Below are 26,506 nucleotides of genomic sequence, written 5' to 3'. Positions count from 1 at the left end.
TGTCTAAATAAATAGATACATATATTAAACAGATGTCTAAATAAATAGATACATATATTAAACAGATGTCTAAATAAATAGATACATATATTAAACAGATGTCTGAATAAATAGATACATATATTAAACAGATGTCTAAATAAATAGATACATATATTAAACAGATGTCTAAATAAATAGATACATATATTAAACAGATGTCTAAATAAATAGATACATATATTAAACAGATGTCTAAATAAATAGATACATATATTAAACAGATGTCTAAATAAATAGATACATATATTAAACAGATGTCTGAATAAATAGATACATATTTTTAACAGATGTCTAAACAAATAGGTACATATTTTAAACTGTTGTCTAAATAAACAGATACATATTTTAAACAGATGTCTAAGCAAATAAATACATATTTTAAACAGATGTCTAAGCAAATAAATACATATTTGAAACAGATGTCTAATCAAATAGATACATATTTTAAACAGATGTCTAATCAAATAGATACATATTTTAAACAGATGTCTAAGCAAATAGATACATATTTTAAACAGATGTCTAAATAAATAGATACATATTTTAAACAGATGTCTAAATAAATAAACAGATACATATTTGAAACAGATGTCTAAATAAACAGATACATATTTGAAACATATGTCTAAATAAACAGATACATATTTGAAACAAATGTCTAAATAAATAGATACATATTTGAAACAGATGTCTAATCAAATAGATACATATTTTAAACAGATTTCTAATCAAATAGATACATATTTTAAACTGATGTCTTTATAGATACATAATTTAAACAGATGTCTAAATAAACAGATACATATTTCAAACAGATGTCTAAATAGATACATATTTTCAATGCATGTCTAAATGAATAGATATATAGTTTAAATGGATGTCTAGGTAAATAGGTACATATTCCAAAAGAAATTCCAGAGTTAGAAAATAAAGTTACCACTTGTTTTCAATTATTAGACATTAGCAAGATTTTACAAATAAGCTGCTGAAATGACATTTACAACAAAAACGGAAAATTTTCATGATCTAAAGGTCGTGAGTTCAGTCCTGTACAGAGCAGTATATTTTCATTTGTTTTTCAATCATATTTAAAAAAAAGTAAATTTCAATAAAAAATATTCAAGAAAACATTGCCTATTATGTCATTGCTTTAAAATTTCTAAGATCTTTATTCAATAAGTGGGAATAATTGTCTTTTTTTTAGAGAAATAAAGTGAATAGTGTATTGGGTACATTACTCGCGTTAAGATGAGTGCTTCCGTAGTAAGTGTAATAATGCTGCTAATTTTATCCTGTGCTGCAAAATGGTCTTTGAACCAAGTGCAATTTTATTTTATCATTACTTATTATCAAGCTTGGATACAATAAAAAGATAATTCTCACCTGTATGTGCATTCCAGCATTGTCTGTTGGAATGAAGAAACAAAGTGGAATGTGACAGTGTCTCCCATTGGAGGTTTCTCTGGAAATTCTGGCAAACAGGATCTTACCCATGAATGAGCCTCTGCCAAACTGAATTGTCCTTTCAGTTTTAGAAAATTGAATGGTCTTTCAGAAGTAAGAAAAGAAGAGAGAAAAAAAATCATTAGAAAATATTTTTAAAATGAGATTTTCTTGTTTCTTACATGATTTACATGTTTCAAGTGATATTCTTCATTTTCGTTACTGCTGAATTGTTGGGTCATTGCACTCTTTAGCCTTTAAATAAATAAGTAAATCTTTTCTTCCTAAAAAGCAAAATATTTAGTCTTATTCAATTTAATGTATTACAGGTGTAGTTTTATTCATATAATAATCCCGGTAAATCAGTTTTTATAATAGTCATCACTAACAAGTTGAAGGGAATATTTCATTAATATAAAATATATTTTTCTTTGAACTATTTCCATAAAGAAAAATTGATAGTATATTTATAAATTTCACAAAGATATACTTAAGTTTTAAATTGCAAACATTTTCTAGAATATATATATATATATATATATATATATATATATATATATGTATGTGTGTGTGTGTGTTTGTGAAATATGTGAAATGTATATATATATATATATATATATATATATATGTGTGTGTGTGTGTGAAATAAGTGAAATTGTGTGTCTGTGTGTGTATATTTCCCTACCAAACTACTCTGTCAATTTTCAGTCTACAGACTCGAGATTTGACATATGGGGTATTGAGATTTGGGAAAATCTTTTAAATTGGTTTTCAGCCAGAAATTTGGCTGACAAGGGGTCAAAGTTCAACTGATTTCTCTTGTTGTTCAGAAAATAAAAGAGAAAAATTTTTTCTGTGTATTTGCTATATCTCTAACGATTTCATGTCTATGATGCAATCACCTGATATGTAGCCATAATTCTAATACTTTAACTATTAATGGAATTTTCTACTTTTTTTTACTCTAACCTAATATGGAAAATTCCGTTTTTACCATCATTTTTACAAATCTGCATTTAAATATTGCTACAAATAATAATCATCAATTTATCCATGTTGTCCAGTCAAAATAAAATCCACAATACTGAGAGAAAATCAGCTCTACATGTAGAGTCCAGATAAAACAACTAAGACGTACACAATGAACTATTAAATGAATTGTATTCAACTTGATTTTTAAAAACTCTATGAAAAAGAATGATGCAATTCTTAAAAAAGGAACTTTTTCATTACCTGTTTGAATCAAATGAATGCGTCCTTAGATGTAGTGAAAGAGGTTTGATGCCAAATTGCTTGACTTGGCAGATTCTTGGCTCTGTTCTTGGGGTGACATAGACTTGCAATGTTCCATATTGCCCTTCAATAGTACGAATCTTTAGGTCCAATCGTGTTGTGTTGGCTTGACACCGATACGTAACCAAAAGACAGTTGCCATCCTGATAGAAATAAAACAAAAAAAATCATTAAAAAAAAAATAGAACAAAAATACTTTGGTAAAGGTTGTAGAATAATATTGTGTTTTGGGGTTTATCACCAACTGACCTTTTCATGGTTAGTTTGAGTTTTGTCGGAGGCATTACATCATTTTCATTAATACAGTTAAGAAAGTTATGAATTTATTGCCCCCCTCAGCTACGGGTAAACTAGTACAGTAGATTAGGGAAGGCAAAACATCTAGGAGAAAGAAAACTGCAAAATAAAATGATGGTGGATGATCAAAGGATTACATCGACAACATCATTCCCAACTTGTATAGTGAATGGTGTTACTACACATGGGCACTTCACTCGTCCAGCTATAACAATTGTCAACAACTTCTCTCACTCTCTATCTGTGCTTACAACTAAGTGAAAATTCCATGAGCAGAGTTTCTTTCCTAGAACTGTCCTTCTGTGGAACACAATACCATGTGGCTACTTCTCAGCTGACTATAGAATCTAATGTGACTAAGTTCCTGTTGAGCCATCCTCTTAAATAATCTAGTTCTACTCATGTTCCACCATAACTGATCTTGTTGTCTCACCATCTACCTAACACTTAACCCTTATCCTAGAGTGGTCTCCACCCCCACCCACCTCAAGTAAAAAAAAAAAGTATGATTTAAATTTTATGAAAATAAGAGAGATTTGAATTTTTAAGAGGATTAAGCCTCATAGCCTCTCTTAGAGATTCAGGATTTTTTCAAACTTTACATAAGAATACACTCAGATTTTATGTAGATTCTCTAATCTTTCTTTCTATAAGGATCACAGATGCACACAAACATTGAGTTTCATATATATAGAAGATCAATTTAGATTTATTACTAAGTAATAAGTTTGGAAAATATCCATTTCAATAGTGCTCAATACTAAAGTAGTTATTAGTGGAGCTAACTTTCTTATTCAAACCAACGCACTTGACAAAATGTTTTTCGAACCGATTAAACATTTTGAAGTGGGTAAAACCACAAAAAATTTTTCCAGATAGGTAAAAGAATGACTTATCTTGCCTTTGCTATCATTTGTTATATATTTGAATGTTTGACAACTTTTTCATACCTCTGTGGATTGTAATACGAACCCAAAATGGTTTCACTATGAAAAAGATTTACTAAGGGATAAATATGATTTTTAAAAAAGAATTATAAAATAAAAATAAACTCACTTCAGGTTTACAGGCACTGAAACTGACAACAGCTGAATTCTTATCAACATCAAGCATGTGAATAACGACGTCACTCTAAAAGACAGAAAGATTGTAAGATTTGTTAAGGTTTATTCAATATTTGAAATTGGAAAAATTCAACTTAGTGCAAAGTATTACTCTTCATAATTAGAATTGAACTCTCTTCAGAACTGGTCATGCAAACAAATATAAAAACATTACAATTTCTTTTACTTCCATATATATATATATATATATATATATATATATATATATATATATATATATATATATATACATATATATGGAAACGGCTAAAATAATTCATGTTTTCGAACATGATTGCTAGGAATGAACGCTGTCCACGCTACAAATCTCCAGTTCTTTCAACGGTTTTCTTTTTCTTTTTCATTTCGATACTTTTTTGTGACCAAGAGCAGGGGTCCGCTTGAAATGTAAAAAATAATAAAAATATTAAATACAAAAAGTAACATCGTTTTTCATGTTTCAAAAAACCCTCATAACCTTTAAAAAAAAAAAATATATATATATATATATATATATTATCATAGGTTGGGATCTGGAGTGCATTAATTCACTGGAAGAGATGCACCCCCAGTCTTCGTTAAGACATGCATCTAGAAAAGGAAACTCTGATGCAAAAACCTGCGGTCTACTGCATACTCTGTCCTGTGGCAGTCATCTGCACCGACAAAGGTTAGCAGTAATACCAAAAATATGGTTGGTTCTACACAAAGCTTTCACCACTATAAACAAATCATCTGTGTGGATTTCTGAGCAATTTGTGTGATGCGTCTGATAATTTTTCCATAGCAGCAGATATAGTTAGCCTTTTTATAATGAATGGCTGCCCATGTGTGGTGATCTAAAAGAGTCTAACATTGATAAAAAAAATTTCCTGAATTCTGTATGGTGTCTGTGGCGAACTTTGACAAACAGGTGTTTCTGCAGAAAGAATGTAGCATCTTCAGAGAAGATCATCCTGTATGACAGCTAGAACATGCATTGCTCCCCCTTAGTGAGAAGCATAGGACAGAACAAGTAACCATTTTTATTGTGGTATTAACAAAATTGCATCATAATACATCAATAGTAACAGTGGACATAGATGTCATCAGTGATTGAAAGATACAAATGACAATTTCTAAAAATTTAAACTGATACAGATGCAATGGAATGCAGCTGCCAACAGCAATATCTCACAGAAGTGGTTAGAAGGTACTGATCAGTAGAATTTGAGAAGAATTCCCAACTTGATTGATTAATATATGGATAGATATGTAAGCAGATAGCTTAATATATATCTGCTTTATATATTTCTTTTAAATATAATTATCCATGGACACATGTTTCATCATTATACACCTCATCACTCATCAGTGTGGCTGAACCTAGAAAGATTCAAAATAAACAAATAAATGACATGTTTCAATATTTCAAGATATATTTAAAGCTAGCTTCTTATTTAACAAATTTGTTAAGATGGCTCAATTTGAAATTCCATACATGTTCTATAAGTTAAACATAAAGACTCCAGCAAAGTCACTAAATCATGGTTTAAGTTTATTGTGAGAAAATAAATTCTGTATAAGCATTAAAATTTTTTGTTTTTGTTTAATATTGGAATCTTTTCAGGTTAAAATCTATTGAGAAATACACATTTTTTATTGAGAAATATACACTTTAATATGTAAACATATGGTAGAGAATAGCAAGTTATCCAAAATGGCTATTAATTTGGGCCATATTGGATAACTTTACCAAAATGATTCCTCATCATTCAAACGGTAGTGTTTGAATATATGGTTAAGTGGCAGTTTTAGTCATTTAGAACTGCTTTAAAACTTTACCGCTCAGTCATTTTTCGACCAAATTTCAAACAATTATTAGTTTATAGATCACCTTCTCAGGTATATTGTGAAAAAAAAAAAATTTTTTTTTTAATTTTCGTTCAGTAAAACAAAAGTTATGATGAATTTTCTGGTGTTCAAAATCGTAAAAATATGTAAGGAGGTGAGCGACGTTTTTTATGACTAGTTTCCATAGCAACCACATCGCTTCAGCGACTACTGTTGCTACTAATTCACTGCTGTCGCAAAAATAAAAGTAACAAGTGAAACAGAGAGAATGAAAGCATGAAAGGGAGATAATTGGGGGGGGATTTTATTGAAAGCAGACAAGTGCCGTACATTGTTATTACATATGTGTTTATGGGTCAAAAAAATAAGACTGAAATTAAACAAAGAACAAATGAATTCATTGCAAGCCTGGAAAAAAATCCTGAATTACAATAGAAAAATACAAGCATGAAAAGTAATATGGTTAAGCTTAAACATACACTAGTTGTTAAAACTGGAAAAGAAAAGGACAAGATATTCTAGTAAAAAGTATAATAAATTTATAACTTAAAATATTGCAGCATTAAGAATTTTTTTAAAATTCAATTTATAACATTATATAATCAGTTCTTAATGCTGCAATATTTTAAGTTATAAATTTATTGTATGTTTTACTAGAATATCTTGTCCTTTTCTTTTCTAGTTTTAACAACTAGTCCTTTACTTTTCCATGTTTAAGCTTAACCATATTATTTTTCATACTCTCATTTTTCTATTGTAATATTTTGACAAAAAATGTTTTTAAATGCCTACAGAATTTTTTTTTCTTCTCGTTATAAAATCATGTTGTGATTTAGTGACTTTGCCAAGATTCCTAAATTCGACCCAAAGATTCTCACGGTCCAAAAGATGCACCTGAAGAATGTCAAAGGTTACATTGGTTTGATCATTGTGAATGTAACAGCCAATAGTAGCCCAAATAATCCAAATGTGTTCAACCTTTTCATCATTTTCCAATATAGAAAAGCTAATCAAAATGAGTAAAGGCCAAAGAGACAGAAAATTACCTGAATCAAGATGTTGTCAATTGGTGACTGCAGTTCAACACTGAGTAAATAGCAGGCTTCTTCACCGTTCAAAACAAATCGGGTGTTCATAGGAAAATTATTAATAGATGACATCAAACTTTTATTTAAGCCAGAGTTTTGGAATTTCTCCCGTTGTTGTAAAACATTCTTGTGAATTTCCTCCAATTCTAGCCTAAAAAACAACAACTTCATAAGTAGGTAAGAATACATATAACAATCAAAAGATAAAACAAACGTACCTACACTCTAGTTAACTGTAATTATTTTCAAACAATACTTCTCAAGATAACATCATCTACTACAAAAAGATTATTAGTAGTAATTTTGTTTGGACAGCTGATCAATTTCATGCTGTATTCTGCTTGGGAATTAAGGGCAGGCCAGTTAGGGTTTCGAAAGCATGATAAGAAGCAGAGTGGGTTGGACAACATCCGAGCAGTTTGAAGGCTGTTTCAATATGAGGGTCTTGTTTCTGATCCCACGATCAGGTGGGACACAAAGGAATCAAATGGTTATCTTTTAAACAAACTTATTTCAGGTGAAAACATTATTACGTACTTATGTGTCATGGCAAAATTAGTATAAATTCCAAAAATTCCAAAAAATGATCCAATAGAAGATGTGCCAGATGTATTTAAAAACAAAAAAATCATTGACAATTACATTTGGTTTAGAAATGGCAAACCCATAATTTAATTCAATTTAAGCCAAGGTTCGTCTCCCTTGTTTGTCATACTGAATTGGTTGCACAACTTGTCCATATCAAAACACATGATAAAACTCGATAATTTGATAAATTCCATTTTTACTTGTAATTATTTTTCTACTGGATTATTTTTTTTTTGTAATTTTTGGTATTTTTACTAATTTCAACATGACACGTAAATACGTAATAATGTTTTCACCTGAAATGTGTTGGTTTCAAAAGATCACCAATATAAACAAGTACCAAATCAAATTTTATGGCAGCACCAATACTAATTATCTCCAAAATATTGATAACTCATGTCTGAACAATAATATTTTTAGATTGCTAATAATAATGCAGAGGTTGGTAAAACATGTTAAAAATGAAAAGTTTTATTTATCTATAAAAGTGAAAATGTGTGTGTGTGTGTGTGTGTGTGTGTGTGTGTGTGTGTGTGTGTGTGTGTGTGTGTGTGTGTGTACACATTTCCCTACCAAATAACTCTATCAATTTTCAGTCTACAGACTCGAGATTTGACATAAGGGATACTGAGATTTGGAAAAATCTTTTTAATTGGTTTTCGGCCAGAAATTTGGCTGCTAAGGGGTCAAAGTTCAACGATTTGACCTTTGAGAACTCTACCAAACTCCTCTACCAATTTTGGGTCTAAACACTTGAAATTTTAGATATAGATTCCTTGGACATGGATCTAACTTTATAATTTGATTTGAGCCCAAAACAATAAATGCTAAGGGGTCAAATTTTTTCAAAAATTGACCTCTGCGGCTTCTACCAAATTACACAGCCAATTTTTGGTCTAAACATTTGAAATTTTACATAAAGTGTATTCAGACATAAGGCAAGCTTTTTAATAGTTTTTTTTTTTTTTTGCTGAAAATTTGGTTTCCAAGGGGGTCAAAGTTCAAAAGATTTTACCTTTGTGGTCTTTAGCAAACTATTAAGCCAATTTTGGGTCTAAACATTTGAAATTTTACATAAAGGGTATTCAGACATGCAGCAAACTTTTTACTCAGTTTTTGGGCGAAAATTTGGTTGGCAAGAGGTCAAAGTTTAGAGAGTTGACCTTTGCAACTCCACCAAACTCCTCCGCCAATTTTGGGTCTAAACACTTGAAATTTTAGATGTTGGTTACTTGGACATGGGTCAAACATTTTAATTTAATTTGAGCCCAAAACAATAAATGTTAAGGGGTCAAAATTAGGGTTGAAGTAAAAAAATATTTGATGTCTGCGATCTCTACCAACTTTTCTCTATGGTAGTTAAGGAAACCTATTATATAGAAAGGCATTACTGTACATATTCACACTTATTAATATATACATATACACATAATGTTATGAACAGTAATTAGGGCCTGAGCAAAACAGGGTGGGACTGCTAGTATATTAAATTATCTAATATATAAAATTATCTTGTCAGATTTGAAATATATAAAATTATTTTGTTGGATTTTTGGAGTTTGTCAAATTTTATTTCCAGTTGATTTTACTGATTTCTTCATTCATTCAGTCTGATCCAAATTTCATTTTGCCAGAAAAAGTATTTCTATTGCATCAGAGTTAGTCTGCAACAAATTTTAAATATTTTGAATTTTACTATGGGACTAACTAGCTTCTTTTCTGGTACTATTCTTGAATTATGACAGTTAAGCACAATAGTTTGAAGTGATGTTTTTATCTTTCAGTATTTACTGGTGGTATTTATTCAGCATTGCTGAGCATAGATATTATTGTATTTGAATTTTCTTTTTAATTTATTTAACTTTCATTGGAATTATTGCTCATTTTTTTATTTTTTTATTTTGTGATGTCATTTAGTGTGCACAGTGACAACAAGATAAAACCAAAAAACAAGATCAAAAGAGTTTTAGTAGTATAACAGACCATCTGTGATCCTAGTCTAGATGTCTTAAAAGATTTCTCTTCCCTCTCTCTGGTGTGACGAATGATGTAATTATTTTGTAACGTCATCCACTAAGTATAGTTACTGCTCCATATTAGGGACCATATGTAAATAGCAATTAAGTCAGCTAGCATAAAGTTTAACATAGTCACATTGAGTTCACATCATAATAACCCAAATTTGCAAAATAAAATCCCAGAGTTGAATGAAAGATGGCTGGCATGTGAGGTCAAAAGAAAATGAAAAGTCAGCATAGTTACACAAAATAAAGGTATGAATCGAGATGACAAATGACGTCACATTTGTTAAACTGAGAAACAACAAAGGTTTTCAAATCAGTTGTTTGTGGAAGCAGGTATGAGACATGCCACTGATAATCTTGTAGGAAACTTGATACTCACCAAATGCAAAATATTATTTTAAAGATCTGTTTGTACATCAATCAAAAATTTAAGAAGATAAGCTAAAATAATTAACTAGCTAAGAAAACGCTAGTCTCTCTCTCTCCAGTGTGAGTCAGTTCTCTCCAAAATTAAAACCTTTAAGAAACTCACAGGAAAGTCTCTGTATTTTTTTCTGCATGAAAAGAAGTTTTATTCGTCTAGCTAAACAGATGAGATGGTCGATGGCCATCCATGAACTGCGACGAAGAATTAAAACAATGATGAGCGGCCATAAAAGACTCACGTATATATTAAGGATTTTTATTTGATTTGTTGGCCCTCGAACCAAGATCACAGTGTAGTATTTATTCTGATGCTACACTTCACCTTTTCTGTCCTCAGTCAGTAGAGGAGAAATCCTTCATGATTAAGACAATTTTCATTTTTGTTCCTATTCAGAGAGCCCCTTTTTGGGGAGCTGGATTTTTCCCACATTAAAAACCGACCTTGTGCCATACTCTGCCCTTATAGGGAGGTAAGTAAATAGGAACATTATATTATCCTCATGTCTTTTTTAATGATTCACAGAAAAAAATTATGGTGTCATACAGTGTGCACATGGACAAGCCGACAAACAAGCAATATCTATAGTGTTATAGTGTTAAATTCATAGTGTCAATAGTATATGGATAAGTATAATAAATGCTATAATAATTTATATAGATAAGTATAATAAATGCTATAATAATTTATATAGATAAGCATAATAAATACTATAATAATTTATATAGATAAGCATAATAAATATTATAATAATTTATATAGATAAGTATAATAAATACTATAATAATTTATATAGATAAGTATAATAAATGCTATAATAATTTATATAGATAAGTATAATAAATACTATAATAATTTATATAGATAAGTATAATTAATACTATAATAATATATATAGATAGATATAATAAATACTATAATAATTTATATAGATAAGCATAATAAATACTATAATAATTTATATAGATAAGCTTAATAAATACTATAATAATTTATATAGATAAGCATAATAAATACTATAATAATTTATATAGATAAGCATAATAAATACTATAATAATTTATATAGATAAGTATAATAAATACTATAATAATTTATATAGATAAGTATAATAAATACTATAATAATTTATATAGATAGATATAATAAATACTATAATAATTTATATAGATAAGTATAATAAATACTATAATAATTTATGTAGATAGATATAATAAATACTATAATAATTTATATCGATAAGCATAATACTATAATAATTTATATAGATAAGCATAATAAATACTATAATAATTTATATAGATAAGTATAATAAATACTATAATAATTTATATAGATAAGTATAATAAATACTATAATAATTTATATAGATAAGCATAATAAATACTATAATAATTTATATAGATAAGTATAATAAATACTATAATAATTTATATAGATAAGCATAATAAATACTATAATAATTTATATAGATAAGTATAATAAATACTATAATAATTTATATAGATAAGTATAATAAATACTATAATAATTTATATAGATAAGCATAATAAATACTATAATAATTTATATAGATAAGTATAATAAATACTATAATAATTCATATAGATAGATATAATAAATACTATAATAATTTATATAGATAAGTATAATAAATACTATAATAATTTATATAGATAAGTATAATAAATACTATAATAATTTATATAGATAAGCATTATAAATACTATAATAATTTATATAGATAAGCATAATAAATACTATAATAATTTATATAGATAGATATAATAAATACTATAATAATTTATATAGATAAGCATAATAAATACTATAATAATTTATATAGATAAGCATAATAAATACTATAATAATTTATATAGATAAGCATAATGAATACTATAATAATTTATATAGATAAGTATAATAAATACTATAATAATTTATATAGATAAGCATAATAAATACTATAATAATTTATATAGATACATATAATAAATACTATAATAATTTATATAGATAGATATAATAAATACTATAATAATTTATATAGATAAGCATAATAAATACTATAATAATTTATATAGATAAGCATAATAAATACTATAATAATTTATATATATAAGCATAATAAATACTATAATGATTTATATAGATAAGTATAATAAATGCTATAATAATTTATATAGATAAGTATAATAAATGCTATAATAATTTATATAGATAAGTATAATAAATAATTAAAAAGAAAAATCTTGAAAATCTCCATTACTATTAAAACAAAAAAGTGATTTTGCATCCAATAATTCTGCATTAAATCTTAAAATACCTTTTTTTTCTTTTGAAAATAAAATCATCTCTGGCATAATAGAACTAAAACGATCTAACAAAAATGAAGTTGAGAGATTATGTGTTTTAAGATACCAGTGTAGGATTTTGAACCTACTTGAGGCCAGCCATTTTGGTTTTAGTAACTTGGTCAAGTGTTTCTGCAGCCGTTCCTCCATGTCTGGTCATCGGTTCTGTCGTCAGCCCTATCACCCAGCCTTATGGTGAGAAGCATGCAATGGAGTAAGCAAAGAGGTAAAGGTCAACAAGGTTCATGCAATTTAGGATAAAGATTTTTTTGTACGGAATTTTTTGGGGGGTCGGGGGGAGGAAGAGTTACAATTATTTGCATTGTTTTTCTCCAGATTATTGTCCTCACCATTCATATTTTTGGGTGTATAAAAAATAAGGTCAAAAGCAAACAATTCCACACAAGTTTGGATTAAGAAAATGGAATTATCCATTTGAGGTCAAGTTAGAGGTAACATGTACAGGAAATTGCATCTCATAGTTGGATTTTTTTTTAACTAATATATCATCACTTATCAAGACTAGAAACTATTCAAAGATAAGGGTTAATGAGATGAATGGATTATCAGCTGAATGGTGAAGAATTTTTGCAAGTATTGTAAAAGAAAAGATAGAGCCTATCTCTTTGGTATTCCATGTCAAAAGAGGCAGACACCTGTTTTGGGGCTTCTGTCACTCTCACGGTGATTGGGAAGGGGAGGATGCCATTCATCTGCGGTTCTGGTTTTAAATAGCTGTAAAACATGAATCGAATCCCAGAGCAAATAGTGGAATTATTTGTTGTTTTGTTTTTCATTGCTTCTATTATTACAGTCACAAAGAGAAAGAAGAAAATAACATCTCTACAACTGCTACTTCCTCATTGCTGAGAGATGTCCCTATCTGATGAGCCAACTGAATACATATCAATTGGAGAGACTCAGTTATTTCTTGACAATAAAAAAATTGCAGGCAATAAGGTGATGACCGAAGAAGTCATCAGACAAACTGTCCATCCATAGTGAATATGAAAAACATAAAAAGCTGTAATGTGGAGTTATATAAAGCATTCGGGTCTTACTTATTACAAGTGGAAAGAGGAGTTGCTCATCTGTCCAGATGGAGTAAAATATTAATAACAAATAGAGATCTATATTGGAACATAAGACATTTGAAAGAGTCCATCCATATGCGAGGTTATTCAAACATTATTAGAAAACATAGTATCAATATATTAACTCAATATGAAAATCATTCATTACAAAATAACACCAAATAATAAAAAGAAAAATTTTAATGAAAAAATCTAAATGTAATATATAAAGTAAAATTAGTCTGACTTTTCTTCTGATTCTTCACTGATACCTGCTTTCTTACAAAATCAATATTTCATTTCGAATATCCATTTACTTACTAAAATTATCAGTCTATATTATTTACAAAAGAAAAATGAAATCTCAATCAATTTCATCAATTACATATTCTATCCAGCCCGATAATTCTTTCAGTAACAAACACTTCCAAAGATTCACCATTAGTTTTTAATTGGATAATCGATAAATATGATTATTCAATGAAATTAGCCTACTTTTTAAATATCAGATTTAGACAAATTACTTTTATAACAAAAAAAAAGGTAATTACAGAATTAATTACACCATAATCCATTTAGTTTTATTAATTATTTTATGTAAGTCATTTTTTATTGGTTTAATATTTTTACATTCTTTGTTATTTCTCATGTAAGTTTTGGAAACTACTAGCACTCAATAATTTTATAAATTGACATCAAAACAACATTAGCTTTACTCCAGTTTAACATCACATAGGGACAGCTATTGATTTATAAGAATGTTCATGGTACTCTCCACCTAATTGCTTACATCACATTATAAATGATGGTTCATGAATTTTAAGCTGAATGTCAAAAAAATTGGTTCATTGGATTTAAATAAGAAACATAAGTCTAGACTAATGTTGGGGCAATTAATCAGAATCAGGAATTGAAAAAATTAGAACTTTTGAGGGTATTGGAATTAGTATCGGAATTGGAAAAAATGTGTGCCTATTTTTCAATGCCAAGAACAATTCTTTTTATTGTTTTTGTTTAAAACTTTGTGTTCTACGGCTAGTATTAATGATGAAATTATTTATTGATTTTATACTACGAGTAAAACTAAATTCTATGTGTACATTTACGTTTGCAAAAATATATGCGCATATTACATGGGTTTTATGGTAATCAAATAAAAAGCAACTCTATATTTAGAAATTTAAAAGAATCGGAATTGGAAATGTATGATAGAACAGAATCAGTAATTGTATTGGAATCAGGAAAAATATTGGAATTGTCCCATCAATAGTCTAGACAAGAGACAAATAATCAGTAAAATGAATAATCAGTGAAAAATTAAATTCAGTAGTCAGTACCCAGCTGTCTGGGAAATTGAGCTGGAACTGAATAGATAGGGATTAGAGACCAGAGATCCAGTATATAAGCAGTCTGGGATGTAATAATTTCTTTAGATGTCCAAGTTCATTCTTTGAGTTCTGATTTGCTGTCAGTCCATGAATGGATATAGATTAACAATATGGCTGAAGAATGCCAGAAGACACATCAATCAAAATGATGTACTTATAAACTAAATAGCAATGGTGAAGACAATAGTTTGAAGAAAAAGAATGCAAATAAGGAAAAAGCTGTTACTAAAAAGAAACAAGGAATGAGTAAAAGGGCAACAAAATTATTAGATAAAGAAAATATTATTATTTAGATCAAGCTCCAATTCACTCTCCAACACATGCTTATACTTGCAACTGAAAGGAATATTTTAACAGGATATCATATCCAACACCGCCCAAACGCTAATCCTTCCAAAATGGGTACAAAATATATATTTTCAAACTGACTTCATCATAGAATAAAATTGTTTTCATCATAAAATCAAAAACAATTTATAATTACTTTTTATTAAAAAAAAATATATGTTTTGGAATTTTTTAGATGAGTATTGATAATTTGTATTATTTTGATTATTTGGACTATCATCCTCAACCCAGCTTCAGAGAGGTGGCAGTACTGAAGTTGATATTGACTGTATATGTCAAATTCTAATTATTGCAAACTAAAATATAATCTTAAAATAAGGCAGACTACCACCAGCAGGTGAATTGTAAACAAGCAAATTGATGACACACTACACATAAAGCCATATGTTGGCCACCTTTTAACTAGTCTGATGGCAGCAGGATTATCAAGTTTCCTTTCATGATTTTGTCTGGATTAAAAAAGATGACAGAAAATCAGTTGCCAGAAAATTGGTGATGCATCTGTATTCATTTTTTTTTTATTTAATTATCTTTGAAAGCCGAAAAAGATTACTAATTTTATTTTGAGACATTTCTCTGCATTTTTCTTTTTTTAATAATGTTGTGTAAAATATTTGCATTTCTTATTAAATTAAAAAAAGATATATTTATATCTTACAAAAAATAAATATACATTTTCTTTAAGTAAATATAAATTTGTTTGAAGTTTTTAATAGAAAAATTTATTCTGAGATGAAATCGATCTGAAAATCTGTTTTGTTTATATTTGTTTTTAAAACATGTTAGATACAGTGTTATGTTAAACCCATTCCTTTCATCTGTCAGTGCTGAATATACACTTGATCCTGTTATTTAAAATAAAAAGAATTTCTTCAGGATAAATTAGTTTGCAATAATAAAATACTTTTTTCTCTTTAGACATTATTTCTGAGATGAGATGTTATTATTTACATTATTGACATGGGTCCAACTGTTATCCTCAACCTGAAGAAACCGAAAGAATGCAACAGCCAAAGCATCTAATATAGAAAGTAAAGTCGGTCTATATATCTTTTTTTTATCATTAATAGCTTTCTTTCTACAAAACACAATTTGATTCTGATTCATCAGTTTTTCTTGTGGATGTTGTTCAGAAGAATCTCTACAATTATATAAATGCAACTTTGTGTGTGTGTGTGTGTGTGTGTGTGTGTGTGTGTGAGAGAGAGAGAGAGAGAGAGAGAGAGAGAGAGAGAGAGAGAGTTCTTCCTTATAGACTCCAAAAAAGCTGAACAAATTTTCTTTAAAATTTACAGAACTTTAGTGTATAAGTCTGGGAGTGATCTTAGTTAAGTCTTGCCTCAGAATACCCCCGATAATTACAGATAATCGAAACCATTATTTTAATTTATCTATCATCGGTAAAGCCATTTTTTTCCATGTCATCACTTAACAACAATGATAGAACAACAAAAAAATTCTACTGTAGGTAAATTGATAGCGTGCTTTTTTTTGTTATTTTTGCACGACATGGTCTGTAGGTTCAAACTCTGCATTTAAATTTCTTTTTTTTTTTTCATTAACTGGAAAGAATTTTATAAGACTCAAAAATTTACATGTTTTTTTTTTCTATGTTTTTTTTTTTTTGCATGACGTGGGCTGTAGGTTCAAACCTGCACATAAATTTCTTAATGTTTTTTTTTTTGTTAACTGGAAAAAAATTTATATAAAATAATTTTATAAAAGAAACAGTAGGTTCTCTAGAGTGCAATGTAGAATAACATATTCTGGACTAAGTTATTGCATGGAGGCATGTGAAGCTTCCTCATGGGTGATTTCACGGATTTCAATGACAATAAAAATATAGGAGTGTGAAATATTTGTTGATCATCATTCAATCCCGGGCAACGTCAGGTTTCCCTGCTGGTAAAATATAAGTCTATTTTACTTCTTTCTCCAAAAATCGTTTGTCTGAGTTAAAATTATTTTCAAATTGCTGTTTTCTTAAAAAAGAGAGGAATGTAACTCTGTATTCATCTATACAGAGTTGCTTACTTTTGATTGAAACAAGGAAAAAAATATTTGGAGGCAATAATAACATTTGTTTTTCCATGATCGCAAGCATTTGAAAATAATTCTGGGGTGGACAAAGTATTTTTCAAAAGAAATTAAGAAAAGCAAAACAAATCGCAAATAAGTACACTACTGAGCATCATCCGACACAACTAATTATTTATATAATGTAATGATGAGGATAACAGTCAGAATCATGAAAATAATTATTTTATTTTATTGGACATTTTCAAAAATTACAACTTACCAACAAGGGAACCTTTTTTTTATCAATATTTACTCACCTAATAGCTTCTAGATGCTAAAGATCTTTAAAGCTTTTCTCATTTCAATAAAAATCAAATTGCTTCAGAGATAAGATATTGAGGTTGTTCAAAATTTTTGTTACCTTGGTGATACCATTGGAGCACAGGGAGGAACTGATGCTAGTGTGATTGCAAGAGTTAGGATTGGATAATATAAGTTTAGGGAACCTCTGCTATTACTAACCAGCAGAGCGTTATCACTGTCATGATGAGTTTATCAGGCATGTATATGCAGTGTAATGATGTATGGAAGTGAAACCTGGCCAGTGAGGGTTGAGGCTATGCGTTGCATGGAGAGAAATAATAAGAGAATGATATGGTGGACGTGTAATATTAGTCTTATAGACAGGCTTAAATCTGATGACCTCAGAGGAAAATCATATATAGACAGTATAGTGAGGTGTGTGCAAAACAGGAGACTTTGTTGGTTTGGTCACATTGAAAGAATGGATGAAAGTTCTTGGGTTAATAGATGTAGGACAGTGTAGGTAGTAGGGTCAGTTCGCAGGGAAGGTCAAGGAGAACATGGGGGAAAGTCATAAACATGAATTTGAGGGAAAGAGCAATAAATAAAGACCTAGTTAAAGATAGGTTGGTTTGGAAGTTAATTTTTAAAAACTGTCAAACGCATAACAGCATGTAAAGCAAATATTAAACCTGATATGATGATAACTCTAAAATAAAAACTTTTAACGGAAACATAGTTTTCGTATTATTTGAATTCTTCAAACTGCTGTTCTCATCTTTAGTATCATTTTCATGTTCGAGTTGTAACCTCTGACCCTGCTCTTGTTAAACTTAGGAATCTTTCTGTTAAACTTGAGAATATTTTTGTCAAACTCAGGAATCTGCACAGAATTTCAATTTTATTTAATCCACATTGATAGCATGCTATTGTTCTATCAGCCATTAGGTAGAAGTCTTAAGTAATTTGCAATTGTATGTTGAGTGCTACCCACAATATGGATTAAACCTTCACCCTTCAGAAGAAAGAGTGTAGCCATAAGGTTCACAATGCCCCATGGTGTAATGGATAAAGTACTTGGTAAAATTCAGTTGCAAATTTCTCTCTTCTGGAGGTTGAAGATTCAATCCTCAGTGTCGGCAACACTCAAAATACAATTGCAAATTACTTAGAACTTCCCAGGTGGAAGTCCTAAGTAATTTGTAATTAGCTGATGGAATGAGAGTATGCTACCTCTATGTATTAAATAAAGGGTTTCATTCAAAATTCTCTGAAGATTCACGAGTTCAACAGAAAGATTCTTAAGTTTGACAAGATACACCTTAAGAAGGTCGATGATTAAATTGACCAAAATGTTGTGCAAATAACATTCAAGATGAGAACAGTAGTTCAGATAATATGAATAATCAATCCTCATCTAAAAAAAATAGAAACATAAAACATAATGTTCTCTGGAATTAAAAAATACTTCATTTGATGATGATTTTGATGACCAGTGTGATGAAAATGCCAATGTAAACATTGCACTTTTAAAAAATAACTTTTCAGTCAATCTAACCCCAGATTAGGCACACATTTATGGCTATTGTCATAATTGACACAACTTAGGCGATTTTAGGCAAATATCATTAATCTAAATGGATATCAGATCTGCTGATATCAACGGTATTCATGAAGAAAAGGAAAATAATTGATGACTAAAGCTTTACCCACGTCAGTTACTCAGGTGGATAAATTCCGTTACCTTGGATTATGGATCACATCTATAGGACGATCGTGGTGTGATATAAGATCACGTATAGCTCAGGGTAAATAAGCATTTATCAAACTTGAGTATTATGATCCAATACAATCACACTCAAAACTAGACAATGCATTCTTAAGGTGTATGTTTGGTCTGTCTTGTTATATGCCTGTGAAAGCTGGACTATCTGCCCCAAAATGCAGAAACACATTAACAGCGCCGAAACTTGGTTTGTGAGACAAATGTTAGGGGTCGTTTGGAAAGATCACATTTCTAACGAGGAAATATAGACTAGATCTGGATGCACTAAAGGAACGCTGATGGAAACTCTCATGAAAAATACATAATGTTCTTAGGACAAATTTAACGTCAAAGAGGCATAGAACATCTAATATTGACTAATAAAATGCCAGGATTGAAAAAGCAAGGTCGACCTAAGATGCACTTTGATGGACAACTTGATCGATTGGACGAGATTGTCAAAAGTTGAGCTAGGCAATGGATAGCTAACTGCATTGGAGAGCCATGGTCGCCAATGCTGTTAAATGGCAGGGCCGCTGATGATGATGAAAGCTTTCATGAACACGCAAAACTAGACAATTCATTGCCAAAAATGAAAATATATTTTGTGATCATGTGACACATGCCTGCTAAAAAGATGTATATCCAAGCCATATTCTGGTTTGAGAGTTAGTTATAAGTTAGTGGCAATCAGTTCAGAAATTGTTTAGTATAGCAGGGGATGCTTTGTTATTAACTATAAAAGATTGTTTTTTATCAACATTTGTTTCATTATACAGCATTACTAAAAGGTTGTGAAAATATTAACCAAAATGAGAATAGTAGTCCAAATAACCAAAATTATCAATAATTATCTAAAAAAAAAAAAACTGACACACATCCATGAAAATCACATTTTTAAAATAATATTACGATTGCTAGGTCAATGCAACTCAGGTTTTAGTCACAAATTCAGATAGATTGTCACAATCGATGCACCGATTTTCATAAAGCTTAAAGGTGTAATTTTAATATATTACAATTAATTGAAAAAGACTTAAATGCGACAAACCAAGCAATCAACAAAAAATATGTCCTCTCGTACAAATGCAAAAGTTGCATCTAGAAAAAAATAATTATTTATTTCTGCAAAAGTTAATTTTGTTGTTAAATTTTGAAGACATGTTAAACTGCATTTCTAGATGAGTTCAAGTGCGGAAGAGGCAGTTATGAATTAGTATTTGTTGCTAGAATGCCAACATTTGCCATACACTTGATGACAGAAATTACCTCAGCGCACTGAGTTGCGCTCGTCCTTGATTGGTCAATTCCAGACCATCTGAACCTTTATGCTTTTTCCGCCTCTTTGTAGTCAAACCTGATACAATTCCTAGAAAAAAGACATTGGTCAATATTTCTTTAGAATAAAGAACTACTTTTACTGTATAGACAACAGACACATGTTAATAATATAATACGCATCATAATATTTTTCTAAAATTATATATATATATATATATATATATATATATATATATATGTACTAGACTACACATGACCCGTTGAGTCAGTATGCTATATTAGCTATGGAATTAATGTATGAGCATGACACTTGTGATGTAAAGAAAATAGTTTTTGTGACATAACAGAAACATTTCTATGAAAGTATATTAAAAATGAAAAAAAGAATATAGATACATTTCTATGAGTCGTTCTGTTCATAATTGTTTATTTTGGAAAAAAATAACTTACAACCATTGAATTATAAGTGGTTTGCCATACTTATAGGTAAATCTGCACTATTCAAATTTTGATATATCGTTTAATTTAAACGCGAAAAAAAAACAATTGGGATGCTGAAAACGTACACAGTAAAACAATACGTTGTAAAATGCTCTTTTGGTTGTCAAAGGTTAAAGTAGATTTATTTGTAAGAAAATTGCGTTAAAATAACTTAAACGTAATACGGAAATGAACGATGCAAAAAAATGCAGAAAGTATTAACAATTATTTAAATAATTTAAACGTGAAAAAAAACAAAAAACAATTGGGACGCTGAAAACGTACACAGTAAAACAATACGTTGTCAATGAGTCAAAGTTTTATTTGTAAGAAAATTGCGACAGTATAGTTGTAATACAGAATAGTTGCAAAACATCCTCACCCTTTCCATATTAAATAATAATTTCTAAATAATAGCGTTAATATTTCAGTGCGCAGGTCAAATTTTGCAAAAGTAGCAATTTGTGTTTATTTGTTTACGCTGTTATAGGTTTATGTTTATGTACGCATGCGCAACCGGAAGTCGTAAACCGGATATTGGGTTACAACACTCGTTACAAGGTCATTTGAGTTTTATAATTATAGATATATATATATATATATATATATATATATATATATATATATATATATATATATTCGGGTTTTTTTATTCAAAAGTAATGAACTAATGAATTCAACAAGGTTGTTAGATAGTGCTCAATAAAAAGAGCTGATAATACTTGTTTATTGTTGTATAAACATGGTCAAATCCTGCTGCTACAAATAGCCACTTGTTTCAATCAAACAACAGATATCATCAGGCAGCGACTTGACTATTCAAAAGTTCAATGAATAAATAAATAAATGAATAAATAAATAAATATTATAATAATAATAATATTATAAATATTATTAATAAATATTATTCATTGAACTTTTGAATAGTCAAGTCGCTGCCTGATGATATCTGTTGTTTGATTGAAACAAGTGGATATTTGTAGCAGCGGGATGTGACCATGTTTATATAACAATAAACAAGTATATATATATATATATATATATATATATATAGTCTTTGAAGTTTTTAACATTTGAAACCACACAAAAAATTATTTTTTATCATTCATTAAAAAAAACATCTAGTCAGTAAGTCATTTAATCACCTGCAATCACTGCATCAACTCTCAAATTTACTATAATACCAATTTTTATATTTTTTAAGGGATCATCAGTTGTTTACCATGAAACACTGTTTCGGGGATTTAAAAACAAAACAGTGTATTACATCATGGCTCCCCAGCAGTGTTGATCAAACACCACCACCCTTAATCTTAGGAAGAAGACAAGTTACAAAAAAATTTTTTTTTTTTTTCCAATTTCCTATTCTTAACTGTAATTACTAACCTTTTCATAGTATAAAAATGAATTTCTTACCTGTGCAATTCATCAATTTCCACATTTAAAATGGATACATTTTTTAATTTTTTAATTTATCAGTCTTGTATTTATAAGATTTGGATTAATCCATTTAACTACTTATCACCCCCACTATAGTTAGTAGTTTGTATATTTACATTCTTATTTATTTAAAATTAGATATATAAAGGTTAAAAATATTTTATTTTTACATATATACATTTTTTTTTTTTTTTTTTTTTTTAACTATATAAATTTATTATATGTAATTATAAATACATTTATACATTGCTAATATAGTTTTGGATTTCCTTTATCAATATAATCTGGTTTATCTTAAACGATTCAAAAGCATCAGGATAACGAACAAATGCTTTATTTAACTGTTTAAATATTTTATTTTTATCTCCACCTTGTTTTATCATCCTTATTACTAAGCTAGAAACTGGTGGTATAAAATCTGTTAATTTTAGAGTAACGCGAGCTATTCTCAAAAACTCTGACATAATGGTTCCATAAAACACAAAAACGGGGCAGGTGCTATCCTTATGGGGCATACGTACTATTTTAAAGGGGAAAGCGTTTCTTTTATCAAATATTTTATAAAGAAAAATTCCATCCTCAATTTTTATATCTAAATCCAGAAATGTAGCCTGTTGTCCTCTATGTTCACAAAATTCTATGGACACATTTATTTTTAGTTGACATTTGACAACTAAATATTTTCATTTATTAGCCAAATAGAAAAGCTACTAGTCAAACCCACATGATTTTTAGAATATGACATCTTCATTCTGTGACGAGTATGTACATCATAAAGATTTTTCTATGTTTTTTTAATAAGTGTGATTCTAAATATGCAACAAATTTTATGTTAATACTTGAAAATATAAACATTCTAATTTCTTCAGATGATTTTTTAAACAGCCTTCGTTAAAAAAAAGAGAGTATATTGTTCTATTAAACTTTTATTATTTAAATAATTTAACTTTGTTCGTTTTATTAAGAAAAGTTGAAAAGATATTTTTCAATCAGTAGTGAGCTTTGGAAGATTGTCAGTGAAAGAAAAGATAAGTGTTTCATTATTTTTAGTTGCCAAGTGGAAAAATCACTCACAAATGCAACTGTTTTACTCACAATGTAGAGCCCTGATATATATTAGAATTTTCAGAATGTGAGAGATGATATAATTATTTCCACAGTCAAATAATGTTGCAGCTCACAAAAGCCATAATAGCCAACAAACCAGAAATCCAAGACTTGAGTTTCGCCCTCATTTGGGCTCATCAGTTGAACACATCCACTCTCGGAATTTGAAACCTGAGTCTCTTGCATTCAATTCGAGTACTCTTCCACTTGAGCAACCGCATTACACACAAGAAACTCTATTAACTAACACAGATCAGGGAAAAATCCAACTATGGAACGAACCTACTTCATCTCGATCAAGGAGTATGGCAATCCAACCAACGAAAACTCAAGTCGATGTCTCACAAGTAGGAATTTTACACTGGATAGGACGATGCCATCCAACATGCTACCTAGCAAGCAAATATTAATAAAATTTTCAGAATGTGAGAGATAATATAATTACTTACACAGTCAAAAAACATTGCAACCCACAAGAACCATGACAACCAACAAACTAGAATTCCAAGAGTCGAATTTCGCCCTCATTTGGGCTCATCAGCTGAACACATCCGAATTCTGGAATTGAAAGCTGAATTTCTTGCATGTAAGGCAAGCACCTTGCCACTTGAGCAAATGAACTACACACAAGAAAGTCTATTAACTAACATAGATCAAGCAGACCACGGTGAAGTCCAACTTCATATATATATATATATATATATATATATATAGTTGCATATATATATATATATATATAGTTGCATATATATATATATATATATATATATATACACAGTACTGTTTCGTTGTATCACAAGTCATCAGTGCAACTAGACATACACCTTTCCCTAGTTGTGGATCGAACCTACAACTGTCATATTGACAGTCGGCAGTTAATGGAATATTTTCAATATTACAGACAAGAAACATAATCTTTAGAAAAAGATATAGTAAGTTACTTTATTTAATTGTATATCTTTTTCTAAAGATTATGTTTATATTATAATTTTTTTACCACTAACAATAAAATTCTATTATAATGGTTAAAATCTTGCCTATTTTCTTACATATGGTAAGTAACATCAAAATTGAAAGTACTTAATCCAATTAAAATGCAATTCACAATGTGTTTTTATATACTTACTGGTTGAATTAAAATGCCTACTAGATATTGTCTTTGAGTATCTAAGGTCTCTCTGTATAGAGATTTGTCAAGACAATCTAGCATATGAATACCTTCCTCTAGAAATAAACCTTGACCAAATATTAAAAATAGCATAGTATTCAAAGCCAAAATAGGATCCCCTGAGTATGGCTGCCCCACACTGGTTTGTACAAGAAATAGTGCACCTCCTCCTAATGATGTTTCATACAGTAACAGCACTAAGCTAGATACTTCACCAGATCAGATGAATTCTTGAATTTGATAAGACTAAGAGACACCTATAATAGAAATCTCACCTGTCTGTTTAAATGTATGTATATATGTATGTCTGCCTAAAACTTTCGACAGAGGAAAAGGATTTTCACAAGATTGGTATCATTTTGAAGCTTGATCCTTTAGACGACATATATTGAAAAATTGGCCAAAAACATTATTTCCTTCATCCTCAACTGGGCACTTTTTTATGGGAAGGGGTTGATTTTTTCACTGATATTTTCGAAAGTTATCCCCGCTTTTTGATTGTCTAGCCTTAATTTAAACCTAGGCCACTTCCGGTTTGGCGATGGGCGCAACAGCAAAGACAGTTCTTTTTTTTTACGTTCTTTGCCTCCTTCGCAGTACGGGTTCGAGCCTGCCTGCCTACTACCACTTTTTTCTTTTTTTGGTTTTGCTCAACGCACACCTACAAGCACCTGGGTAAGCTGGGCACCCAGGCTAGTATATAACAAGATAGTTAACTGGATGATTGGGGAGAGGAAAATTAATGTTCTTTACTTCTTTTCTAACCCAACATTCGAAAAGTAAAGGAGAACCTTAATGGAACATTCAGATATTCATATCTCATATAAGAATCATATAAGAATCATATAAGAATCATATAAGAATCATATAAGAATCGAGTGTTAGGCCAAGGAAGCGGCTCCCTAATTTCTGAGAACTTACATAAACGAAACAAAAGCTAAATAAAGTTTAGGTTATATTTGGGTCTAAAAGAAAAATATTAATATAGTTATCGAGCAGAAAGTTATCTTATGAGGTTTGGAAAGTTGAGCCTAGATAGCATGTAAGCTGACATATCAACTTCACTACAGTTTATTTAAAATATTATGTTCTCTCACTCGGGTAACTGAAAAAAAGGAAAACATTTTTAATTATGACCCCCCCCCCAAAAAAAAAAAAAAATCGTCAATAATAACTCATATTTTTTTTATTAAAGAATATAAAAAAAAGCTGTTTGCCTTACAACTAAAATTTTATTTATTTTTCTGTACAAATTAAAAAGAATGTGCAAACAAATAAAAAATAAAGAAAGAAAATAACTTTATTGCATTCTAGATAGTTCCAAGTAGGTACAACTAGTTAAAAAATAAAAGTGAGATGAGATTATTCAAGAAACATAACAGATAATGACTTTTTATTGACAGTTAACATATGTTCTTTGTAATAAACAAATACATTATTTCATTTTCTTTTAATTACTTAAATATGTATGAAAAGTTAACTTGACTTTATTAAAAACTGGTGAATGCCAATGAGGCTACTCAGACATTTTTTGTAGGCCAGAGCATGCTAATCTTAGTGCAGTACACTGCCTTTTCAAACACACACTTAACTTTGTGTCTAATCTCTTGCGAGGGAGCTAAATAAAATACAACTCTATCAATAA

General features: G+C 29.2%; 1 protein-coding gene across 4 annotated transcripts in view; it reads right to left on the bottom strand.

Moving 5' to 3' along the window:
- The window catches only part of LOC145254802 (BBSome complex member BBS7-like), an 86,491-nt gene that overhangs the window by 12,180 nt on the left and 47,805 nt on the right, over positions 1–26,506 (bottom strand). For 2 of the 4 annotated variants that reach the window (XM_080113604.1, XM_080113622.1), the window contains exons 11-15: positions 12,579–12,678; positions 7,058–7,250; positions 4,132–4,206; positions 2,719–2,921; positions 1,426–1,590 (exon numbers count right to left, since the gene is read on the bottom strand). In XM_080113604.1, the coding sequence (XP_079969730.1) occupies positions 1,426–1,590; positions 2,719–2,921; positions 4,132–4,206; positions 7,058–7,250; positions 12,579–12,678 (736 nt within the window). Of the gene's footprint in view, positions 1–1,425; positions 1,591–2,718; positions 2,922–4,131; positions 4,207–7,057; positions 7,251–12,578; positions 12,679–20,654; positions 20,755–26,506 lie in introns of all 4 variants that reach the window. The other 2 variants (XM_080113594.1, XM_080113614.1) reach the window with 1 other exon arrangement.

Source organism: Euprymna scolopes, chromosome 3 (genome assembly GCF_053919585.1).
Source record: "Euprymna scolopes isolate OS-2025 chromosome 3, ASM5391958v1, whole genome shotgun sequence".
Classification (NCBI taxonomy): Eukaryota; Metazoa; Mollusca; class Cephalopoda; order Sepiida; family Sepiolidae; genus Euprymna; species Euprymna scolopes.
Note: the sequence above shows the minus strand (reverse complement) of the source record. Positions and strands in the feature narration are given on the sequence as shown.